At 49.0% G+C, this 25,361-nt stretch overlaps 2 protein-coding genes across 2 annotated transcripts; both read left to right on the top strand.

The window, feature by feature from the left end:
* Positions 1-8,600: 8,600 nt before the first annotated feature.
* On the top strand, positions 8,601-18,496 carry CHMP7 (charged multivesicular body protein 7). Its single transcript, XM_030034412.2, has 10 exons — positions 8,601-8,969; positions 10,207-10,381; positions 11,797-11,982; positions 12,695-12,828; positions 13,236-13,284; positions 13,607-13,726; positions 14,039-14,137; positions 15,082-15,142; positions 15,744-15,905; positions 16,761-18,496. The coding sequence occupies exons 1-10, from the start codon at positions 8,680-8,682 to the stop codon at positions 16,823-16,825; spliced, it is 1,341 nt and encodes a 446-aa protein (XP_029890272.1). The 5' UTR covers positions 8,601-8,679; the 3' UTR covers positions 16,826-18,496.
* Positions 18,497-18,724: 228 nt separating this feature from the next.
* On the top strand, positions 18,725-25,034 carry LOC115349762 (D(1) dopamine receptor-like). Its single transcript, XM_041128240.1, has one exon. The coding sequence runs from the start codon at positions 22,835-22,837 to the stop codon at positions 24,197-24,199; it is 1,365 nt and encodes a 454-aa protein (XP_040984174.1). The 5' UTR covers positions 18,725-22,834; the 3' UTR covers positions 24,200-25,034.
* The last annotated feature ends 327 nt before the right edge of the window (positions 25,035-25,361 follow it).

The following is a 25,361-nucleotide window of genomic DNA, read 5'->3' on the forward strand; positions in this document are numbered from 1 at the left end:
GAACTTGAGCTGAAAGGGGAAAAAAATTTAACCTTTGGACTTTCAGCCGTTACACAATCAGCTCTTCTGCAGTCAGGTTATCTGGATAGTGTGTAAGAAAAATTACGCGGACAAAACCATGATCTTACTGGCATCATGGAGACATGGTGGGACGGCTCCTATGACTGGAGTGTTGGAATGGAAGGACACCGTCTCTTTAGGAAGGAGAGGCAGGGGACACGAGGAGGGGTGTCACCCTCGATGTCGATGACCAGCTGGAGTGCACGGAGCTCCGCGTGGGGATGGATGAGGAGCTGACAGAGAAGCTTATGGGTCAGGATGAAAGGGAGGGCAGGGACAGGTGACATTACAGTGGGGGTCTGCTACCGGCCACCCGACCAGGAAGACCGAGCGGATGAGGCCCTGTATAGAGAGATAGGAGCAGCCTCACCTTCGCAAGCCCTGGTCCTCATGGGGGACTTCAGCCACCCCGATATCTGTTGGAGGGACAACACAGCGGGGCATAAGCAATCCAGGAGGTTCCTGGACTGCGTTGATGATAACTTCCTTCTCCAAGCGATGGAGGAGCCAACGAGGAGAGGTGCTATGCTGGATCTTCTTCTCACCAACAAGGAGGGGCTGGCAGGGAATGTGAAGCTCAAGGGCAGCCTTGGCTGCGGTGACCATGAAACGGCTCCAAGTCCTCCTTAGGGCAGCGAGGAGGGCGCACAGCAAGCTCACTGCCCTGGACTTCAGGAGAGCAGACTTTGGCCTCTTCAGGGATCTGCTGGGTAGAGTACCATGGGATACAGCTCTGGAGGGAAGAGGGGCCCAAGAAAGCTGGTTAATATTCAAGGATCACCTCCTCCAAGCTCAGGAGTGAAGCACCACAACAAAGAGGAAGTCAGGCAAAAATGTCAGGAGGCCTGCATGGATGAACGAGGAGCTCCTGGACAAACTCAAACACAAAAAGGAAGCCTACAGAGGGTGGAAGCAAGGGCGGGTAGCCTGGGAGGAATAGAGAAAAACTGTCCAAGCAGCCAGGGATCAGGTTAGGAAAGCCAAAGCCCTGATAGAATTAAGTCTGGCCAGGGACATCAAGGACAATAAGTAAAGTTTCTATAGGTACATCGGTGATAAAAGGAAGACTAGGGAAAATGTAGGCCCTCTCCAGAAGGAAATGGGAGACCTGGTTACCCAGGTCATGGAGAAGGCTGAGGTACTCGGTGACTTTCTTGCCTCAGTTTTCACCGGCAGGTGCTCCAGCCACACTGCCCAAGTCGCAGAAGGCAAAGGCAGGGACTGGGGAACGAAGAACTGCCCACTGTAGGGGAAGATCAGGTTTGAGACCATCTAAGGAACGTGAAGGTGCACAAGTCCATGGGACCTGATGAGAAGCCTCCACGGATCCTGAGAGAACTGGCAGATGAAGTTGCTAAGCCACTATCCATCATATCTGAGAAGTCGTGACAGTCCAGTGAAGTTCCCACTGACTGGAAAAGGGGAAAATTAACCCCCATTTTTAAAAGGGGAAAAAAGGAAGACCTGAGGAACTACAGGCCAGTCGGTCCCACCTCTGTGCCCGGCAAGATCATGGAGCAGATCCTCCTGGAAACTATGCTAATGCACATGGAAAATGAGGTGATTGGTGACAGCCAACACGGCTTCACTAAGGGCAAATTGTGCCTGACAAATTTCGTGGCCTTCTACAACGGGGTTACAGTGTTGGTGGATAAGGGAAGAGCAATTGACATCATCTACCTGGACTTGTGCAAAGCATTTGACACTGTCCTGCACGACATCCTTGTCTCTAAATTGGAGAGACATGGATTTGATGGATGGACCACTTGGTGGATAGGGAATTGGCTGGCTGGTCACACTCAAAGAATTGTGGTCAACAGCTCGATGTCCAAGTGGAGACCAGTGACGAGTGGCGTTCCTCAGGGGTCGGTATTGGGACCAGTGCTGTTTAACATCTTTGTCCGCGACATGATTGAGTGCACCCTCAGCAAGTTTGCCGATGACACCAAACTGTGTGGTGCGGTCGACACGCTGGAGGGAAGGGACATCATCCAGAGGGACCTTGACAGGCTTGAGAGGTGGGTCCGTGCGAACCTCATGAAGTTCAACAAGGCCAAGTGCAAGGTCCTGCATATGGGTCGGGGCAATCCCAAGCACAAATACAGGCTGGGCGGAGAATGGATTGAGAGCAGCCCTGTGGAGAAAGACTTGGGGGTGTTGGTTGACGAGAAGCTCAACGTGACCTGGCAATGTGCGTTGGCAGCCCAGAAAGCCAACCGTATCCTGGGCTGCATCAAAAGTAGTGTGGCCAGCAGGTCAAGGGAGGTGATTCTCCCCCTCTACTCCGCTCTCATGAGACCCTACTTGGAGTACCGCGTTCAGCTCTGGGGCCCCCAGCATAAGAAGGACATCGACCTGGAGGGCTGGAGCACCTCTCCTGTGAAGCCAGGCTGAGGGAGTTGGGGTTGTTCAGCCTGGAGAAGAGAAGGCTCCGGGGAGACCTGAGAGCAGCCCCCCAGTACCTAAAGGGGCCTACAAGAAAGCCGGAGGGGGACTTTTTACAGGGGCATGTAGTGATAGGACAAGGGGTAATGGCTTTAAACTGAAAGAGGGGAGATTTAGATTAGAAGAAGGAAGAAGTTCTTCCCGGTGAGGGTGGTGAGGCCCCAGAACAGGTTGTCCAGGGAGGTTGTGGCTGCCCCATCCCTGGCAGTGTCCAAGGCCAGGTTGGATGGGGCTTTGAGCAACCTGGTCTGGTGGAAGGTGTCCCTGCCCGTGGCAGGGGGCTGGAACTAGATGGTCTTTAAGGTCCCTTCCAACCCAAACCATTCTATGATTCTATGACTTGTTAATCTTTTCCTAATCCTGAACTCCGAGCTAACTAATCCTGGTGTGTGTTAGCGGGATTCAACAGCCCAAGGCTTCAAGCAGGCTCCCTCCCTCCCTCGGAAATGCCGTGACTCACCGGAGGCTGCGGATGAATAACTCATAACTGACTGATGCTTTTCTAAGCACTGCCCAAGGCAGAGGCAACGGCAGGTGAGAGCCTGAAAATGGGTGCCAGGGCTCAGGTGGGGCTGCAGGAAGAAAGCTGCTTGCCAGGTACAGAGTTCAGTGTATTGAAAATCTGGGTGCCAGTGGGGCTGTTGACCAGGTCACTGGTGTCATCATCAGCCCCAGGACTTAGAGGGAGGCAGCAAGGCTCCTCGGGTCCAACGGCATCAGCAGAGCCGTAGCTAATCCACTCAAGATGTGGATATTTGGGAAGCATCTTCTCTTTGGTGACCACACTCATGGCAGAGCGAGCCTTGTGCGCCTGGCCACGCTGAGCAACGGAAACCTGGTTTTCTCCTTGCAGAAGTTAGAGCCTGTCTATGCAGAAAATAATTAAGCTGAAGTGTGATTTAAAGGAGAAGAAGAACTCCTGCTTGTTTCCTGGGTGGGTACTTCTATTACAAGCCCCAAAAGTATGCAGGGCCTTTTGTTTAACCAAAACCATGTGTTCTGTGCTCTAGATACCACTGACTTCAGCTGAAGTCATTTGTGTCCTTAGAGAACATTTAATTTTTCAGTTAGGTCAGAATAAATGCTAGTCCACCACATTTGCATATTCTGTGCATATTCAGTCAGATGGGGAAGGACCTGGTCCATCCTCTCTGAAAAATCGGCCTGATGCTCTTTACGGAACTGCTGTGCATAAACTCAGACAGGAGGAGGCTGGATGTAGGGCAAGGGGGACACAGAAGTGGAGCTTCCCAGTTTGCCCCATAGTTTATACTGGGCCTTCAGACACATCTCAGCAGCGGGAAGCCAACCCTCAGCATCCAGACCCTGAGACCTCATCCTCCTCCTGCCAAACACTTGTTACGAAGCTGCAGTGCCTTCTCCGTCCGTCTCAATCTCCCCATTTAGAAACTTCGACTAACAGAGTTATCTGCACTGACAAACCACAGAGATAATATTTTTACACAACTCCAAACAAAGACGGCTTTGTGTCCAGCCCGTGGGTATTTAAGCTACCGAGTGAAGTCTGTGATGCTCGCCCTCTCCCACTCCCCAGCCGTCCCGCGGGGTGGGACGCCCTGGCAGATACGTCATTCACCCGCCAAGCAAGAATTTCCACCCTGGCTGTGCTGGCATGCCGACGTTTCCATTTAAGGCTGATTTGCAGGACAGGCTCTGGTCACGGGAGAGAGAGGGGCGTGTGTTTATCACCCTGGGACAGGCCTCCCAGCAGGCACCCACTCCTTATCGCTAGCAGCCCGCTCATCCCTGCGGCTCTCTCTGAACCATGAGCCCCCCCAGGAGCTGGGGAGCCTGCACCACAACAGAAGCATCGGAGTAAATTAAGCACATTGAGAAGAAGAGGGGACCCACCGTGGTTTTGGGATACCAAATTCCCCCCCAGCTTCCTCAGCTCTGTTGCAAGTGGAAAATAAAATGAGTGCGAGAGTTTGAGCAGGACCGTGGTTTGCCTCCCACTCCCTTGCCGCAGGGAGAAGGGAGATTGGAGCCCAAACTGCCCGCAGAGGACAGCCGTAATAAACGGCCGGCAGTCTGGGGAAGCCTAGTCTTATCGGCCACAGCTAGTGGTTAACCTCGTGCGAGTTGGCTGCCCCTGTGGTGCTCGATGGTTCAGACCCTTGAAATATTCGTGTCTTGTCTAATGCGGCATCTGTTTGTTCATCGTCCATCTTTAAAAGAGATTGGGGGGGTGAAGGAGGCTCTAATCTCCCCTTCCAGAGCATCTTGCTTTTAACTGTGATCCTCAGCACATCCCAGGGAGGTGATGGGGTACATGCCTATATATATTATTTTTGAACATCAGCATTCAGTTTTACCTTCAGCTTTTTGTCGCCTTTCATCTGTTTTTGTGCCTGGGAGGGATCTGACGCAGCCCGATAATTTTGACCTTCCCTGCTCTGGATAAACAAATGATTTGTCTCATAAATAGCAGGTTCCTCTTTAAAAGAGAGAGGAAAAGGTCTTGCGGGCAGTCGAGGCTGTGAACTTCGTGAGAACAGAGCTCCACTCCCTGCTGCACCACAGACCCTTTCTTGGGCAAGCCTGGGCAAACCATTCAGTCCCTCAGTGCCTCAGTTTCCCCTCTGCGGCAGAGGAATGCTCAGACTTCTGTCTTGACTCCCTTTGCCTGCCTTATCTTTGGGATTCGGAAGATGCTCAGGGCAAGCGGGTGGATTTCCTCACCCTTTCTCCCTTCACATTTCCTGGTGCAGCTTCCCCGCCTCCAAGCACGCCGCCGCTGGGCAGGGGAAAGGGTTAAACTCTTCTCCTTCCCCTGCCAACTCAGACGGCTCCTAAAAGCAAGGGGAAACTTTAAACAGCAAATGTAGAATTGGAACTAAGATCTACCCCTCTCCCTTCCCCCCTCCCTTTTGGCCCCTTGAACCAGGACTTAAAAGGAGCTCTGGGATGAAGGAGAGGGGTGAGGGTGTTGCAGACTGTGAGCTGCAGCCCAGGCTCCGTATCCAAACCAAGGCACCTGCCAGCTTTGAAACCGGAGCAGAAACTGGAGCAGAAACCTCTGGCTCGGCAGGCCTGCGGTTTGAAATGATTGATATTGCATAAAATCCAGCTTTCTGCTCAACCTTGGAGAGTCCCATCCCAGCTTAAATCTCCATGGGGCGAAGCTAGGGTGTTACAAACTCCTAGAACAGCCTGTGGCTGCCCCACAGATGCCCACTCTAGCAGCACAACTGCTCCGGCAGCAGCAAGACCTGCTGGCTTGGCAGGGCAGAGCCACCTCCTGCTGAACTGCTGCCCAGCGGGGCCAGTCTCATCCCCTGCCACGCGTAAGCCCTGAGACTCCATGAAGGGACCGAGTTGCTGTTGTCATATCCCCTTGCACAGCTACAAAAGCAAATTAAAAATTGCCTTTGGGGGTTATACACTGAGGATGCCTTGCATCTTTTCCCCAAGTTTCTCAAAGCACATGGATGCGTTCTTCAGCCAATATATATTTTTAGTATCTATCTTGTATCACAGTTTTTTCCACAGCTGAATTTCCAGGAAGGAGTTTCTCCTGTGGCAGGGTCCTGCGGGAGCGGGATCAGACCATCACTTGGCTCTTTTTATTGCCGAACATGTGACGCCGCGGTCTAACAGCCTCCAGCGCCACAGGTTCAAGGCCAATTTTCTCAGGTGTATAAACACAGCCCCATGCGGTTCCTTTGAACAAGGCTCGTGGTCAGATGCCGCCATTCAGCTTCCTGGATGCAGCGTTTGCTTTGCTGACTGTGGCCAAAATGTGCCCTCCTTAGCAGGGAAGAGCCAGGCTGGTTTTTGGCAGAAGGGTTGCTGGAGATAGCAGGTCCTCGGGTATGAATGGCTTCGCAGTTAGAAAGCGACGTTATTTTGGGGCTAGCACTGGAAGGATTAATATAAAATTTCAGCTTGACACAGAAAGCTTGGAAGAAGATAAAAATAGGCTCTTGCCTCTGCTGAGTCATCTCCTGATTTAAAACATGGACTGGGGTGTGTTTAAAGGCTGCTCTGAGACCTGCTGCCTTCATCTAGGTCTGGCCAGGGGAAGAGAGCCAAGGTGGTGTTACCAAACCCTCTGAATGGACCATCGCTGGCTTTTATTTACCGATGTCAGTGCCCTTTCCTCACCAAGACACTGCGAGTCAGCCGGGCTGCATTAAGGAGCGACTCTGACGATGAATGTGAAATAACCTCAATGAAAACGAAACCAGCAGTCACCCGTGGTTGCAAGCAGCCTTGCCTGAGTGCACCGCAGCCCCAACAGGCTCCGGCACAGCTCAGCAGCCTCGGGAAACCCTCGTAATAAAAACACAGGGTAAAACAAGCTCCACGTCCTGTGTCTCTGAGGGCACAGCTTGGCTGATTTATCCCCGATTTCTGGAGAAACTGTGTGGGCACAGGGTGGCTCTTGTGTTCCAGCGGCTACAGGGTTAAGCCGATGACTGCACACCACTGGTCTGACTCAGAGCTCACCAGAGAATAACCGACCAAAGCAATAAAGCAATCCTTCCCTCTGTGCCTCTCAGAGAAGCCAAACACATCTGAGAAACCTGGAAAGTCCAAAGTCCCAGCACATGTGTTGGAGGTGTTAATGGTTCTGTCTCCATCACGCAAGGGCCGATTAACCACAGAGTGTGCCCATGAAGAACAGGGCCCCCCAGCGCTGAGGTCCCAGACACAGCTCGATTCCCCCCTGCTCTGCAAGAAACAAGAAATATCACATATGGTGAATGCAGTGATACAGAAATACCCAGAACTTGGCAGCTCTGCTTAAGCGACAGCGTTTGGGTCCCCTTTTTTCAGTAGCATTGAGCTTTGCTCTGAAAACATCAGGCTTCGCACAAAGAAACTCCTATCTCTCTCTCCTCTCCTGCTATCTCTCTCTCCTCTCCTGCATCCCGACATTCACGTGATGCGAGGCTGTTGCCCTTGGGGAACTGGGGAGAATGGCAATCATGCTGCCACATGAAGGAAAAAAAGAAAAGCAGCTGTGAAAAGACAGGAAAGCCAACATCTGTGGATCTTAGCTGAGACTCGAGGCCTCGCGAAGCAGCACTGCCGCCAGGGCCCTCAGCCGCCCCGGCAAGGCCAGGTGTCGGCCCGCGCTGTTCTCAGGGTGCGCTCGTAGGTCAGGGACGTCAGGCAGGCGCTTTAGCTATGCGGTTTCTCCCTCTTCAGATCTCCTCCACCGTTAACAAGCACCAGCTGCCTGCAGCAGTCGGAGGAGCCGGCGCTGGGAGGATCCCGCTCGCCACCGCGGTGCCGCCGGCTCAGCCCCGTGCGGTCTGTGGGGTTCGCGTGTGCGCAGCACGCCCTTTGCCATCAGCGATTGCACAACCCTGCCTGTGCAAACGGCTGTGCACTGTTACCGGCGGGGATTTTTGCTAGGAAGGTATGGTGCAGTGCTGCAGGTGCCTGGGAGGACGGCAGATCTCCAGTCTCGGATGTTTGCAGCCATGGCTGACCCGGCTGAACCATCGCCTCTGTGCGTGCCCGCCAGCAGCCCGTGCGGGGCTGTACGCCACAGCAGCGACACAAATAAAGTGACAAAACGCAAATAAAACGACAACAGCTTAGTTTTAACTCGGTCCCTCTATATTTGAAGCACAGGCAGACCCCTTCCCATGTTAATCTTGTGTGGTTCAAAGCACGAAAAGTTGCTCCCCTTGGCGTTTTCGCCAGGCGCCCGCTCGCTTTCGCTCCTGCTTGGGTTTGGAAGGCGCAGGGGGCAAGGCTGACAAGCCCCAGCGTGGGGCCCAAGGTGGAGGCCCCCCAGGGCAGGCCCCCAGGGGCCTCAGCCTCCAGGCCTGACTCCAGCAAGGGGCAGGGGCCCCATTCTGCAGAATGACATCACCCCCGATGACATCACCCCGTGATGTCACGCACGTGGGAGGCCGGGGGTGTCTGTTTTGGGGTGGGGGGGGGGGGGGGTAGCAGGACGAGGCCTCGACCAGCCCCACTTAGCTGCCGCCGTGCATGTCGGGAAGGCGGCGGCGCGCAGTGCGCAGGCGCAGGGCCGTACCACGGCGGGCGGGGGGGGGGGGGGTGCGGGGCGGCCCACACAAAGGCGGCCGCGGGGGGGAGAAGCAGTGCGCATGCGCTGTGTGTGTCTCCCCGGCAGCCAGGCGGGTCCCGGCCGGGCGGAGGCCGCGGCGGAGCCGGGGGCTCGCGTAGATGTGCAGCCCGGGGGGGGAGCCGCCTGGGCCGGCCCCGGCGGGGGACCTGCCGCCCGAGTGGGAGACGGACGACGAGCGTATGGCTTTCCTTTTCTCGGCCTTCAAGCAGAGCCGTGAGGTGAACAGCACCGAGTGGGACAGCAAGATGGCCTTCTGGGTCGGGTTGGTGCTGGCCCGCGGCCGCCGCCGGGGAGCCGTGCGTACTTGTCTGCGAGACCTGCAGCACGGCTTCGAGCGGCGCGGCAGCCTCCCGCTCGGCCTCGGCACCGTCCTCCGGGAGCTCCTCAGGTACCGGTGGCGGCGGCGGTGGGGGGGGGCCTGGGCCTGGCAGCCCTCCCGCTGCGGGGGCTGGAGGGCAGGGAAGGCCTCGGGGGGGTCTCTGGGGAGGGGGGACGACGCTGAGGAGGGGTGGTCGCAGAAGGAGGGGGTGTAAGGGAGCTTTGTACTTATGGATGCGGGCAGGGAGAGCTCCATGTTGTGCCAGCCTGGAAGATGCTCGCTGTGTGCGTGGCAGGGAGAGCGGTGCAGGGTGCTGGATAAATGGAGGGGTGCGAGGGGGAACACGAGGGAAGGCTTGGTGCCGTTCTTGGAAGGGGGGTTGTGCCTGCCTGCGCGAAGTGGTGGGAGTGTGGGAGAGCGTGAGGGGGTTTTGTTGCCGTACCAGGGCTCGCAAAGGAGAGGAGAGAGCACAGAGAGGTCCAAGGGAATACAGGGATATGTTGTGCGGGGAGAATTTGGGAGCCCTGTGCAAGGTAAAGCGTGGACAGGGAGTCAGAGGAGCTCACCCTGGGTCTCGCAGGAGGCATGGGAGGGCAGCGGGCTGTGGGGAGTGCAGGGGATCCCAAGGGAATACTGTGCTGGGAGACCTCATAGGTGCAGGGGGAGCTTTGTGTTAAATCGGGTTATGTTCCCTGAAACAGTTGTTTCGATGACCCAGCTGCGAATGGTATGTAGCGGTGTACGGGCATGTGAGGATGCGGTGCACTGGTATTTGCAACCAAGTGTTTTGTGTTGCGAAACTAAAGCCTGGGATGGATACCCTGAAAAGACTCAAGAACAGCAGGAGCTAGCAGAGTCTGTGTCTGTAACATAACAAATAAAATCTCTGGATCTGAGAAAAGCTATGTTTGCAATTTAACACGCAAATGAAGCATCCTGAAATGTGCAACTGTTCCTTCTAAAAAGTGACCCTCCCCGTGAATTTCCTTGTTTGATGCCTCATCAGTTTAAGTCAGAAAACCTGGAGAAACTTGCCAAAGTGGAAAAATAGTAAACAAAAGACCCTTGTGTCCAGAGGAAGCCAGGGAGGAGTGGAGACCTCTGTGTACTTTCATACCCAGTAGTAACGTGTCAAACTTTAGCTAGAAACTAACTTTTAGTTAGAAAACGCCACTGGGACTGTGGATGTACAAAGTGTAGAGCAATGTTTCATTTAAAAATTCTCCATGCTGGCACTCTTGCTTCATGCCAGTGGAAGGGTTTAGGACTGACCGTATTCAGTTCTGCATGCATGTCTTCTCTCTAGACGTGGCAAGCTGCAGAGGGAGTCAGACTTCATGGCCAGTGTAGACAGCAGCTGGATCTCCTGGGGTGTGGGAGTCTTCATTCTGAAGCCCCTGAAGTGGACTCTTTCCAGTGTGTTGGGTGACAGTAAAATACCTGAGGAGGAGGAAGTTCTGATTTATGTGGAGCTGCTTCAGGTGAGTGGTGTTGAGAGCTTTCTCAAGAATATGCATCTCCAGAAAAATCACAAGTCATTTTATGTGCTATCAAGGAAGGATCAGGGTTGAATAGACCTTCGTTTGTACTCCTTAGGTGTTTAAAAGCCTGTAGAGAAATGGATGGAATAACTCAGGGATAAGAAGTAATTTATATCTACACATGTTCCTTGAAACCAACCTAGTGACTTCTTGCTGACTTCCAAGAAATGGGAGGGGCAGGCTTGCTTGCTTGTCCAGGAAGGCAAGTAGTATGCTGTGAGACCTCTGTAAACCTCAGGTTTGAGTTTGTCCAAGTGTAGTATTGAGTATTGGCAGATTGAGTGCCATCCGTGTAGGGAGAAATGGGTGAAGTAGAAGTCGCTGGCTGTCAGTCCAATGGATCATCGAGCTGAACTCGCATGTGTGTTATTAAAGGCTGCTTTCACTTCAAACCCTGTGCTTTCAGCTTGCCTTTTCAGACGTGATTAGAACTGCCCTTGGATCCTGTCAAAGACCCTTTTCTTTGGCACATTGTTAGTGGTAGACCTGTGGGTTGCATTGTGAATTCATGTAACTCATTGTTGCTCAGTCTGACTTGGATGGTGCAGTGCTGACAGTTGAGACCTTGGGTCCCTCTCTGTGTTGCTGTGTGACTGTTAAAATTAGCACCAAGACTTGCTGCTGTTGCATGCAAGTGGCGTCTCAATGACTGGGACTAGTAGAAATGCAAGAACTCTTTAGGTGCGTTCCTTTCTTTGTAGTTAGTCCGATAGCAGATGGTGTCTTCCCTCTGCAGTGGGTATTCCACAGCCCTTTCAGAGGGTGTGTGCATGGGAGAGGAGAGAAACCTTTTGAAAAGGTGCCTGGAAAACCACAAGCCTTGATGTGGAATCTGGGGGTGGATGGAAAGAGTTATTTCTATAGTCTTAAGTGGACCTTAACTCTCACCTGAAATGGGGAAAACTTTTCTTTTTCCTTTGTCTACATACAAATGATGCAAAATGACTCGATGAGCACAATTACAGTGTGGATTAAAGAAAAGCTTTTATTGGGTTTAATTTGGGGCGGGGGGCAGGGGCATTTCAAGAGGGGCAGAGGAAGCCAGCTTGCTGCCTGTGTAGTTCTTATGTTGTTCCATAGCATTTGCACAGGGAATGTGAATAGTGTAGTTTTGGTTCTTGTGGAAAACTGTACTGTTCTTCATTCCATTAATGATGATATTTTTTTTAAAGCACTGTAATTGCTTTTGAAAGTGAACATACAACTCATTCTGAAAGTCTCTCTGGCCCAAAATATGATGCATCTAACTTTTCACCTTCAGTGAGTGGGAGGAAGCAGGTGTGGACTTGGCAGCTGTTGTGAAAGAAGGAAGAGTGCTGTGTAAACTAATAGACAGCTCTGTTGCTTCCTTTCAGGAGAAAGCAGAGGAAGTTTATCGCCTATATCAGAACTCTGCACTTTCTTCTCACCCTGTTGTTGCCCTGTCAGAGCTGCGTTCCCTCTGTGCCAGTGTTTGTCCAGATGAAAGGACGTTCTACTTGTTGCTTCTCCAGCTGCAAAAGGAAAAGAGGGTCACAATCCTGGAACAGAATGGAGAGAAGGTACAGGGTAAAGGTGACTGCTTTTGGGTGGTATAATCCCTGTCTTGCATTTCACCTGGCTGGAAAGAATACTTTATTGGCTAAATATGGGGGTTTTTTGTTTGGAAAAGGAAATTCTATGTACTCCAACATTGTAACCTGGTTATAGATGAGATTAAATCCTCATTCTTGCATGACAGGTTCTTCAAACGTTTGTAATACTACCTATGTAATTTAACAGCTAGAAAATCGGCAGATACTGTAGTTGTCTACCTGCAAGTTGACTGTTCCCAGCTACCCAAATTAAAATCGTTCCACGCCACTGGAATCAGTGTTCCACTTTCTGTGAAAAGGTTTTCCTGTCTGTCAGTAACTACAGAGATGCAGGCACTCTCATCTCTAAGATGGCATGTTTCCCTATAGTGTTCTGTGCTGTACAGTTCCGTACTGAAGTACTCGAAGTGTGACATTGGTGTACACTGTTCAGAGCACCAGGACAGCTTTAAATCTTTAGGGTGTTCCATTATGGCTTCCTGTTTTCACACTGATGTTACTTGATCCTGTCTAGTTTAATATTGGACTATATGGTGACTGGTACGTCCTCATCGATCTATTACAAGGCTTAAACTGAGGGTATAAAAGCGTCTTTCCCTTCCATCAGAGTGAAAGTATTTCTAGTGCAGGCACAGATTCTGGAGACAAGTGACTTGAGCATGTGGTTCTCTTTCTTTAGATAGTGAAGTTTGCCCGAGGTCTTCATGCCAAAGTCTCCCCAATGAATGATGTGGACATTGGAGTATATCAGTTGATGCAAAGCGAGCAGCTGCTGTCACAGAAGGTGGAGTCCCTTTCCCAGGAAGCAGAGAAGTAATTTGGGGAAGGGTGGTGGGAAGAACGTCTGTGTGATGTAGAACTTTGTATTCCCGTGACATAGTTAGAACAAAGCTGCTGCTTTCTGAAAGTGCAGGTCACTCTTTCCTGTTCAGTAAATGTAGCAGCCACAGTCATGTGGTAGGGCAGGTTTTCAGTCTTTGTTTCCTGTCTCCATGAAAACAACATGCAGTGAATGGATGTCAGAAGTTTTTGCAAAGATTTGGAATGCATTCAAGGACTACTTCTGAGAAGCAACAGTGGCTTAAGGGTAGTTGTATCCAAAATGCATTGTTACACGGTCACCTCTGGATTAGAGCAGGGTAGTGAGGATGGTTGCTGATTTGTGAAATAACTACTGCTTGCAAAGGAATAAGCTGCTTTTCCTTGTTGCATCTGTACAGGTGTAAAGAGGATGCCCGGAGTGCTTGTAGAGCTGGGAAAAAGCAATTGGTAAGTACTGTTCTACTTGGGAGGAACTACAAGTTAGGTGTCTTGGAGCTGGTCCGTAACTGCAGATAATGACCAGGGTTAGCCACTGTATACTTGAACTTAGATGTGTTGAAGTGGTGTTTCTGAGGCCAAAGGTCTCCTTTAAGGTAAAGATAAAAATATATTTGTCCAGAGTGATGTGGTGAAGAGAAATGGAAATATCTAGCTCTTAAAAACCAGCTGTTGTATGTGTGCCTTGCTGCACAGGGATTGCTATTTTTTTTACACTTCCTTTGGCTGCTGCCTGGTTTGTGATCCAAGTCTGCATATGTAATGTCTCCAGGCGCTGAGATGTTTGAAATCGAAACGAAGGACGGAAAGGCGCATTGAAGAGCTTCATTCCAAGCTGGATGCAGTGCAGGGGATCTTGGATCGTATATATGCCTCCCAGACTGACCAGATGGTAATGTGTTAACTTTGTCTTGTGCTTCTCGTGTTAGCCCTGCTCTTCTCATTTGTGTTGCTTTACCTGCTTGTCAGAGCTCATGTCTGAGGGGTGTAAGCTGGCTGGCAAGACTTTATTCTCTGCTCTGATGTTGAGGTATTGTGCTGAATAAACCTGCTTGTGGCTTTATTTTCTTCTTGCGTGCTAGTGTTTCTCTGAGGGTCCTGCTTGGATAACAGGTCTTGAGAGAAGCTTACACTGCCTGTAGTTTGTTCTTAGTTAGCATTGTGCATCCTTCTTTCGCCCCCCCTTTTTTTTTTTTTTTTTAAGGTATTTAATGCCTATCAGGCTGGTGTGGGAGCTCTGAAACTGTCTATGAAGGATGTTACTGTGGAGAAGGCAGAGAACCTGGTGGATCAGATACAAGAGGTACTGAAATAAGAGCACATCTAAATAAACAAGCAAGTAGTGTGTAGCTGTACACAGCAAGATTGCCTAGCTGTTAATGCTGAGGCTTCTGGTGCTGTTTGGTTTCTATTCCATGTGTCACCAGAGCAAACTGACTTAATCTTGATCTTTTTAGATCAGCAAGCAGGGGGCTCCAGATAACTGGCTGTGTTTGGTTTTATGTATTGTTGGTTAGTAATCACAATTTACGTTAAATTTGTGCGTTTCGTGTTCTTTTGGTTAGCAATATTGTGCAAGCACACAACTTCCTTAGAAAATGTTTAGCGAGATGTATTAAGAAATACAAGTCATAACTTTTGGAAGCTAGAATGCAACTACGTGCATAAAACCAGGGTCTTAAAACTGCCTAACCCATAATCTTCTGCAATTCAGTAAGGGAAGGGACACGAGTTTATTCTGAATGAATTGAAATTAAGAGAGTAATCTGTCTGTGTAAGCTGGTGTGAAAAACAGAAAAGGATTACTTTTTTAGCAACTTCAGCTCCATGTACTTAAATGGTGGCTTCAGCTACTGAGCTGAGGGGCTGTCTGTAAAATTTCGTAGCTGAGATGTATTGGTCTTTAGCTTCCTTTTTTTGTTAGCCTAAGCTGCAATATAGGCTTGTTACTTATGTGAAAAAAGCTAAAGTTAGGGAGATTTTTTTTTTTGTCTGTGAAATTCTGTTTTGGGTTTGATCCTCAAACACGCTACTTGGTCTTGTAGCACTTACTAAATAATATTTTGTGTTACCGCTTTTGCTACTGAAAAAGCGGTCATGTTGGAAGTCTCTCTTTTTGCACTAGTACCTGCTGCCTTTAAGTCAACTTCTGAAATTTTTTGTTATTTCTACTTTTGACATAGGTGGCTGCAGTAAGACATAAGATTAGCTTATATTCTGTGTCAAACGCTGTGTATTTTTCCTCAGCTTTGTGATACTCAAGACGAAGTAGCCCAGACTCTGGCTGGAGTGGGGATCAATGGTCTAGGTATGTTCTGGGGTTTTCATCCTTTGCTCATCTTCTCTTGCCACTGCCCTTTGTGCTTCCATCCCTTCCCTGCTCCCTCCCCACATATGTCTAGTCCTCCTTCCTGGGATGATAAGCACTTGTTAAGCTTACCAAGGTTGTTGCTACTGGTGCCTTGAGAAGGGAGTGATGACTGACAAGTTTGCTCTAACAGTGGGTTATAGGGGAAGTGGCATTTGTGCATCTGCAAATCCTTGCAGTCTCTAAGTGCTGGTGGATTTCAGTTCAGAGTTGTGTAACGTTGATGTAAATCTATTTTTAGAGTGGCTGCTGCTTTGTTTCAGATCTTTTGCCTTTGGCCTGTGTGGTGCTGCAGCTTGTTTGTCTCTGCTGAAATGTTTTCTTGCCCTTAGATGTCTCAGCACAAAGGCTTGTAAAGGAATAGCTTCTCCCTGAGATCAGGACTGAATTTTCACCTTTTGAAGAAGCACAGGGAGTTCGTTGTTGTTATGAGTAATGATGGATGGGAGTAATAATACCTCTATTAAAATTGGACTTTAGTCTGTACTGCGAATATGCTACTTAATTCTGTTTGGAACTGAATGTTTTCTTTAATCAGCAGAGATGGACACGGAGGAACTTGAGAAGGAGCTGGACAGTCTCCTCCAGGACTCAACTAAGGAGCCTGTAGATCTGCCTCCTGTTCCCCAGAAGGTGCTGAATCCACCCATTTCTGATGCTGAGCTTGAAGCTGAGTTGGAAAAGCTCTCTGTTTCTGATGGAGGTAAGGATGTTAGCAAGTCATGTTAGCTAGCTGCTATTAGGATCTATGACAGCCTTGCAAAATGAAAGATGTCTAGCAGAACTAAAGTCTGAGCCAGAGTCTTTCCCGCTTCCAGTTACAAGGTTGAAAGCAAGCCCTCCTGGTCTCCCTGCCAGATGCTCAATGGCATTGTCTTTCACTACCAGACTCAGTCTTGAGAGAACTGCCCTCTTTGCTAGAAATTCTGCCTGGACTTTTTGCCATGGCGTATAGGAAAAGTTGAAGGCCCTATGAAGGAGCTAGTGCTTGGACTAATTTTTTTTTGTGTGTGTCATTGTTTAACAAAGCCAGGCAGTGTTTTTTGTACATTATGTTAACAGTGATAAAGTAAACCAGCATTTTCGTGCCTGTTGCTGCCAAGCACGCAGCATCTTCTCTGTCCTAGAATGCTTATTATGTCTTATGTGTTATAGGTATGATGTCTGCTTAAACTAGTAATAAACTAGTCTTTTTCTTTAGTAACAATGAGTGACCAGAGCTTATGGGTGTGAACTGCATGCTGAGTTTTCCCTAGACCTGTCTTGGACAGGGTAAATAGACTTGAATTTTCTTTCAGGAATCTGTAAATGAACGATTACACAGGACTGTCCATATAGGTTTTTTTTCCTTATTTGGGCAGCTGATGTTCTCAGGTTTCAGAGCAGAAGAACGCTCAGCATTGCATATGAAACAGGAAGCATGGGTTTCCAAGAGAATGCAATTGAATATTGAAGCACTGAGGTGCTCTGAAATGGTATTTGTTAGTTATGGACGTGGTTGATCTAGTCCCTCTTACTGATGAAAACTGATCTCTTTCTGTTGCAATTTTCTTCATAGATTTGGCACAACAGACTCCCTCTGCTTCCTCTGAACCCAAAACAGCTCTGGGACTGAATCTCTAAAGACCCAACAGCATCCTGTTGCTGCAGTTTGAGAAGTTGTCTTAAGGTTCCTTAACTAATGACTAGAACTTCTGGGGAGAGGAGTAATGCTCCCCTGTTCTTCATGGATATCACTTTGCTCAGCAACAGGATCTCCTGCCATGACAATCCACTCTGGAACTGGCCCCAGCTGGTGTTTGTCATCTCTGTGCCAACATCTGCACTGGTCTCAATTTGACTTGTGATTCCCAAGTCACTCTGCGACATCCAGTCTTCCCTTCTGGGAACGCAACTCACTATTCTGCCCAGTGAAGATAAACTCTTCTATGTCCATAACAGTGCTTGTTTTTTGGTTTGTTTGTTTTTTTTTTTTTTTTCCCTTTTGCTGTGGCTGATGTTGAGAATCTGAGTTGCGGCGGTATTGCAGTTGCTCAACATTTGGCTGTTTGTGTGGTTGTTTAAAACACTTGGCACATAAGTACTGTCCTTGACATAAGTTATCTGCAACAAGCTTAAACACCTGTTGATAGTTCTATCCCTCCCTGTCTGTATTTTGCACGGTCGTGGACAACTAGACACTGTAACTGTTAAATTGTAGGAGATTTTGTTGCTGCTCTAGGGGGCAGCAACTGCAAGCACAAGACAAAAATAATTCCTCTTTCTGTAATGACACTAAGGCCTTAAAAGGGAGACCTGCAAAAGATTTTAAATTAAGGATTTTCTTACGCTGCCTGTTGTGACAAAGGCTTGCGGTCACTATAATACAATTTTCTGCTTGCTGTTACTTGAAATTTGAGCTGCTTGCTATTTTTGTATCTTCCCTGTTTGCAAAACTTCTTGGGAGCTGCAGGGTGATCTGCTTTGAGCTCTCATACTGGGTGATTTGGGGTGGGAGGAGAAGGGATGCATCGTTTTCCCTTTGAGAGAATGGTTTCATACAACAGCCTTGACTTTGCCTTCAGTCTTGATGTTGCGATTCCACAGGATTATGGGTTACCAGAAAGCCCCAAAACAAAACTCTGTAAATGTTTCTCATGCAAAAAACCCCAAGCACAGCAACCGAAGGTGTTTTTTTAGAGGCTGTCTTTACTCATCTTTTGCAGGTCACTTTTTTATTATGTGTATGCACATGGAAGAGCAGAAAGCCTGATACCTAACATGAATAAATGAATTCTTTCAGGAGGGGAATGTGCTATTAACTGGGCTTTCTGCACACAGAGCCTGTGTGTGGCAGGGGAGTGACTAGCTACACATTGATGCATTACCAGTCCTCCTCTCTCTGCACCTATCCCTGACTCGGAATGTATTCCTGTCACCGTTTCTATGCTGCCTCCTGTACCAAGCTCCATGGTTCGAGCCGTGTGGATGACAGCTTGAGTGAATGCTAAAGTAGGGCTGGAGTTCCCATGTCCTGTTAATTAATTAGTGGTGAGCCAGCTTTAGCCCCAGAGGACAGGGGAAGAAATTACAGGTGTCACTAGGGTGCTGCGTTGGCTCTGCCTTCATAGTCACTTTGTACAAGAGTGCAGACTCCTGACAGAGAAGGTGTGCAGTAGCCAGCTAGCAGTTTACCCAGGCTGCACACGGAATTATGTGAAATGACTTGAAGCTCTGTATTCCTTTCCTTTGTAAGTAAACGGGAGAAAAACCACTGTGTTTTCTGCCTATGTGTAATAAAGGGGAGGAACCAGAGTCCCTTGTGGTGCCTCCTTTTCTCTGTGCCACAGATCACTGCCATATTAGTGCTGTTCCAGCTGTGCTTCTGCATCTATAAAACTTGTCTGCTGAAAGTAAATGGGCAGTTTCCTGGGCTGCTTTCTCAAAAAAAAAAAAAAAAAAAAAATTGAATAACTGCTGTACCAGACTTTGAGTTCCCTGAGCCTTTTCTCTGTGTTTAAAAAAGCCCAACAGTTACTATCATTTAACAAGTTGTTTGTTTTTACCAAGTAGCCTGTACTGGCTTTTGGTTGTGGCGCCTTAATTTTATGAGTATCGTTTTGGAAAGGCTTGCTTCTTTGCTTCAGCTTGTCTTAGCTTTCCACTTTTTCATCATTGTGCATCTCACAAACTAGTGCAATTTCAGGGCCCACGCAGGATGCAGTCCTTTGCCTAAGCCACCTTGCTGTGGCCATGGAGAAAACTGCTATGCCAGGAAGTCAGTTCTCTTAACTGACCCCTTGGTTAAGCCTTATTCTGGGACAGTTTGTTCTGATTGTAATTCACTTCTTGTTCTGACTGTAATTAAGCAGTGCAGCCGAGAAGACTAGTATGTTTTTTTCCTCTGCCTAAAGACAATGAATCTAAACGGAGTAACCTGGTATATAAACTATTCAAAACACGTTACTCCTACTTCCCTCTGATACTAAGATGCCTGAAGTAAGCTTTGAATTTGCAGGCAGTCAAGCCTGTTTCCTCTGGCAAGAGGTTTGATCTGAACTGGCATGCTGGTCCCTGGAGAGCTACTGTGGGTTTTTTTTGCAGGGCTCGGGTCTTGCCTACAGCCAATATCACTGGATCTTTTTTTAAAGGATCTGACTATCCCTCATTTCTACCCTGCTATCAGAACTTGTACCTTCTGTGGAAGTAAAGTGCAAAGTGATTCCTGTAGGAATAAATACTCTCCTGTAATTCTGTAATGTATCTGAGAGCACCATTCTGGAAGAGGCATATAAGAGTTAAACCCAAGCAGCTGCTGCTTTATTTGAAGTGGCTTGTAATTTTCTTCCTTTGATGCAAAGTGGGGAATGTAATCAAGATGGCTGAATAGAGAATTTTAAGTATATTTTGGTGAGACAGCAGGGAAGGGAAATAGAGGGCAGCTTCTTGCTGGGTGAGGAAATTAAATACAAAAACCTAGAGCTGAATTGCCACCAAACTGGAACCTTATCATATTTGAGTGCTGTTTAAAATAGTACTTAACTTGATTCTCAGAAAAAATAGCAGGTGCTTATGTGAGGAAATGGTGCAACTGTTTAGGAATATAATGCAGCAGAACAGTTTTCTCAGTAGAGAAGATTGCATCTAACAGGCAGGAGTAGCTGCCTGTATTTTGTTTGAGTAACTGTACTTTGCTTGCTTACAACAGCAGAGTTAACGGTCCATCCTTCATTGCGTGTCCTCTGAGATGCACAGAACTTGGGTAATGTATTGGATCCCTTCCCATCCCATCTTCCCCCGCCAACCCAGCTTTGAATGTCTGCTTCAGTGTAAGTTGTGTGCAAGGGTGAGATCCTTTCTTGGATGTTTTTAAGCTCCTAAGGAGGAGGAAGGCTTCCTCGTATCTTGAGGAATGATTTCCTGGAATGCCTCCCGGCTTAGCACGTGCAACCTAAGTGTGCCGTGAGCTCCTAGTCTAAGCCTCTGCCATGATTTAATGCTGTATGACAGGTCATCTGCCATCGCTGCTGTCTTGAAGAGCAGTGAAAGCATCCTGTTGTTTGTGTCTTGCAACTTAGATCTCAAAAATATTTGTGCCCTGTAGAGGGAATATGAGAAAAATGCCCTTTGGGGCAGAGATGACACCGCATCTGCATGCATCCTTGCACGGGTTAGTGCACTGCCAGGGTCCTGTGGTGTCTGGGCAGCTACATGGCCCTCCTTTTCCTCTGATGAAATTCTGGTAAGGAGGAAGGGAGCTGGCCTGACACAAAAGACCCAGGTGGAAGTGCTGAGCCATGAGCCGGCTGTTGGTGCCATCTAGCTGCTCTTCCTGGCATAGGCACTTGGCAGGAGCAGGCTGCAGACGGTGGAACTAATGAGGCTTAATTAAACAAAGCCTTCAGAAGTAAATGCTGTGACATGCTGGCAACAAGTTTCTTTAACCTGTCACAAAGCAAGCGTGCTGTTTACTTTAGGAGTAAGCTGCTTGGTGCTGTATCTTCAAGAGAATAATTGCACTCTTGTTTGAAAGTTGTTCTTGGGCAGTTCCTGCTCTAGCTGGGCTTATGCAAAGCCTGGGTCACAGAATCAAGTTAATTAAATCTCAGTGCAGCTGAGCTGACACTGTATAGATTGGCTGCTGCTTTCTTCAGAAGTGGTGTACGTGACAGGCAAAGGCAGAGGTCATCATGATACACTACAGCAACTATCAAATGTAATGAGTGAATTAATGCTGAGCTGCCTGGTTGTTTTTTCAGTTTGATTTGGAAAGCTTTCGCTGTTCTTTCCCACCTTGGCCAGTTTACCAGCAAGGCTTTTCTCAAAAGCAGGTCCCCGTTTAAGCAGCCCTTACAGAACTGGCTCTTGAGGAAACTTGCCTCCTGAAGGATTTTTCTGACATTTCTTGATCAAAGGAGCCCTTTTGCTTACAGAGTGGCTTTAGTTACAAAGTGATGGATTCCAAGTGCTTCCAAGACTAACCCGTGCCTTAGTAGGTCAGACATGGTCCCTAATACTGTGGTGTTTTTCCCCTCAACATAAGAAGGGAGAGTCTTGCAGAGCCATTTGCTTGTCAGTCTGGAGTGAGATCTTTATGGCGTAGGAAGAGGAGTAGTTTTAGGGGGGATAGCCCTGCTCATTCCTCCAGAGCTGCCCCCAGTTCTGCAGTACCACGACGCTTGTGATTGCTGCCTTTCGGTCCCAGCAGACTACCAGGCCGTCCCCCCACCTTTGGCACGACAGGCAAGGCAGCAGGCTGGGGCTGTCTGGCTCTACTCGGCCCTTGGGTGAGAAGGAAGAGCAGTTCCTGTGCTTTTGGAGGAATGGTTGGTAAGGATAGCAAGGAGACCTCTTGGGGGTGACTGCTGTTTGCTGACAGGGCTGGGTACTGTGCTGGAGAGACATCCTGATTTTCTGGTTAATGTTTTCAGCTGTCAGTCGATTGCTAATGTGGAATTAGCTAGGAATTAATGTGGAATTAGCTAGGCATTAAAGAAAGAATGGTGAACTTGAAAGAGAAGCTACCTTGTATCACTTTACTGAAAGTACTCATGTTTATTAAGGATAAAAAAAAACTATCAAAGCTGTGTTCAGCATCCTCTTTGGTTCTACACATAACCCCTACTGAAAGAAAGACTGTCTGAAAACTGTGTTGTCTGATACTTTCAGAAAGAAAAAAGTTTCAGATTTGTACAAGCTTTTTTGTGTGTGTGGTTTTTTTCCTTTTTTTTTCTGTGGACTTGAAGGAACTTTGCAGTGGAAAGTAAATGCCAGTTTTGCATCACTTGCAGCTGGGCAGCTCAGGCCAGGGGGGAGTAACTGCCTTAGGGTCATATATCTGAGCCGTGGCTCAATGCCTGTGCAGTGAATTTAGGCATCTCTTATTCAGAGATGAAGCACACTGAATTTCTATCCTGATTTGCATTGAAGACCCTCAAATCCCACTTGAATGTTTGTTATTTTACCCCTTCAATCCTATCACCTAATTCCCAAGCAACTTACCCTGTCAGCTGCGGACTCCCAATGCCATGTTCTTCTTGGCTCACAGAGGACCAACCTGGTGAGTAGAGGACCTGGTGTGCGGGCAGAGAGGGATCTCACCTGTGTGAAATCCAGAGGCAATTAGCAACAGAGGGAAGAGCAGACAGCAGAGCAGCCTGGTTTATGAGCAGAGAAGGTCCGTCTGCAAGAGCAGAGAGAGCTCAGATTCCCTCTTGCGTCTGGCAGCAAGTCTCAGCCTGGCCAGTGCAGAAGGGATTGACTGGGATTCTGTAGCAGGCATCAGATCAACAACGGATGAAGAGCTGCTGAGAGAGGAGAGGGAGGAAGACTTGCAACAAAGCCTTCCCAGCCCGCTCAAGTGCCGGAGGTGAGTGCCAGCTCTTTGTGAGCGACAGGCTGCAAAGAAAGAAAAGTGGGGTGGGAGGCAAGAGGGAGAAAAACAAACGCCACGCTGTCAGCTGGAGACTTGGAAAGGAGTGAGAGCTTCAAGCACTTTTCCTTGTGCTGGGTCATCTGGCAGAGTGTGAGAGCTGGGAGGATTGCAGTTGGTGCTTCCGAGATGTCAGCGGAGCAGTAAAAAGGGGTTTTGGATGCCGATGGGGACTTGAACAGCTGTGAAACCTCTCCAGGGACTGGAACAAAGGGGAACCCATGGATGGGTTTTACTCCTCCGTGGAAGGAGATGGGCAGGATGTGATCAATGACACCAGTAGTAGGAAGAGCTGGGCAGAGGAAGGCAACTCCGAGTTGTCCTTCCGTGTGGTGACAGCAGCGTTACTCTTCCTTCTCATCCTCACCACGCTCCTGGGTAACACCCTGGTGTGTGTCGCAGTGGTCAAGTTCAGACACTTGCGCTCTAAGGTCACCAATTTCTTTGTTATCTCCTTGGCAGTTTCTGACCTCTTTGTGGCTGTACTGGTGATGCCCTGGAAGGCTGCCACCGAGGTGGCCGGGTTCTGGCCCTTTGGGGCTTTCTGTGATGTTTGGGTGGCTTTTGATATCATGTGCTCCACAGCCTCTATCCTCAATTTGTGCATCATCAGCGTGGACCGTTACTGGGCCATTTCCAACCCCTTCCGCTATGAGAGGAAGATGACGCAGCACGTGGCTTTCATCATGATCGGAGTGGCTTGGCTACTGTCCCTCTTGATTTCCTTCATCCCTGTGCAGCTGAAGTGGCACAAGGATCGTGAGCTCCTTAGCCAACAGGAGCCAGGTTTTAACATCACCGGGGAGGAGGAGAACTGTGATGCCAGCCTCAACAGGACTTACGCCATCTCATCTTCTCTCGTTAGCTTCTACATCCCTGTTGCCATCATGATTGTGACGTACACCCGCATCTTCCGCATTGCCCAGCGGCAGATCCGCAGGATTTCCTCCCTGGAGAGGGCGGTGGAACATGCCCAAAACTGCCACAGCAGTGACTGCCCTCACGACGCCTCCCTGAAGAACTCCTTCAAGAAGGAGACTAAGGTCCTCAAGACCCTCTCTATCATCATGGGCGTCTTTGTCTTTTGCTGGCTGCCCTTCTTTGTGCTCAACTGCATGGTGCCCTTCTGTAATCTCGACCTTCGTGAGCCAGGAGAGCTACCTTGTGTCAGCAAGACTGTCTTCAACATCTTCGTCTGGTTCGGGTGGGCCAACTCTTCCCTCAATCCTATCATCTATGCCTTCAATGCAGACTTTCGGAGAGCTTTTGCAACCATCCTGGGCTGTGGCTGCCTTTGCCCCAGCAATGCAGTGGAGACGGTGAACTTCAGCAATGAGCTGGTCTCCTACCACCATGACACCACGTATCAGAAGGAAGTGGTGACCCTCAGCTACCCCCAGCTTCTCCCTCATGCTCCTCTGCAGATGGAAAACAACGAGGTGTCCTTTGACAAGGTTTCTCAGGTCTCTGAGCCCTCTCACAACATCTGCCCTGTGGATGCCTTGCCTGCAGTGATGCACGTGGAGTGTGAAACGGCTGTCTCGCTGGAGAAGATTACACCTTTCACCAGCAATGCATTCGATTGAGACAGGGTTGGGAAAAGGGTGGTGGGATGGTCTTGAGGAGAGATGGAAGCAGGGACACTATTGCAGTTGCCTATTTTCTGAGGAGTTTGAGGATAACGTGGATATTGCATGCTCTGCCTGGGCAGGAGTTTGCATTAATAAGTGTGGAATAGCCAGAGTGATTTTCCAGATGGCTCAAGGGGTTTGGATACGTGTTTTTGTAACTCACAGTTTCAGACCCAGCCCAAGTGGGCAGTAGAGATCTCTGTTGCTGCTCTCTAGTTGACCCGTGGAAAAATGTCTTCTGCAAAAGACGAAAATGCAAGGGCTCAAATTCCACTTTCCTTGTGACTTCAGCTGAGAAAGCAAAGACTTGTGTGGTCTACTGAGCCTCTCCATAGTCAGTGAAGTAAAAACGCAGCTGTGCTTGTGGGGAGAGAGGCTGGTTTTGCCACTGCCCGTGTCCAAAAGGCCATCAGCCCAAGGCTGCTAAATGGGCACGAGCCAAATGCAACTGCTTGCTTGGTGATAACTGCTGCTGGCAGAACTAGATAATCCTGCCTTGTGCTCAGTGGGACAATGCGTAGCAGCCTTTAGCTAGGGAAACCCACGTTCCTAGTGGGCTGTGCAGGAAGGAGTTGATGGCCTTGCTAGGGTAACTCTCTTTAGGCTCACCTCTGACTGTCTCTCTTGCTCAGGCAAATTATCCTGCAGGTCTGGACAGGTATGCAGCCACCTCTCCTGGAGCCCCAAGGCTGTGCTTGGTAGCAGCTTGTCTGGAGCGTGTTGCAGGGAAGGATTTGGCATGCTAAAGGTGTTCTCTGGCCCCTGGAGCAAGAGCCAGCCTCTCTAAGCTGGGGCATGCACAGCTGAGGGCAGTCTAGGATGAACACAAACTGTGTTTTAGCCCCAGGATGTTGGACCGTTTGCTTGGAGCCTTTGGGAATGAGGGTGTCTGAGCCCTTCAGACTCTGAGGGTAGAGGAGAAAATCAGATGTTAAAGCAAGAACATTGCTGTTTTGGTTTCTGCGCCTCCACCACATCTTCCATCAGTCAGGTCCTCCTCCTTTGCCTAGACTGTTTCTTCTCCCTTTTACTTTGTTCTCCCTCTAATTCCCTTCCTCCCCCATTTCATTCAGGATCCTTCCCCATTGCCTCCCTTGCTGTCTCATTTCAATAATAA

This window comes from Aquila chrysaetos, chromosome 13 (genome assembly GCF_900496995.4).
Source record: "Aquila chrysaetos chrysaetos chromosome 13, bAquChr1.4, whole genome shotgun sequence".
Lineage (NCBI taxonomy): Eukaryota > Metazoa > Chordata > Aves > Accipitriformes > Accipitridae > Aquila > Aquila chrysaetos.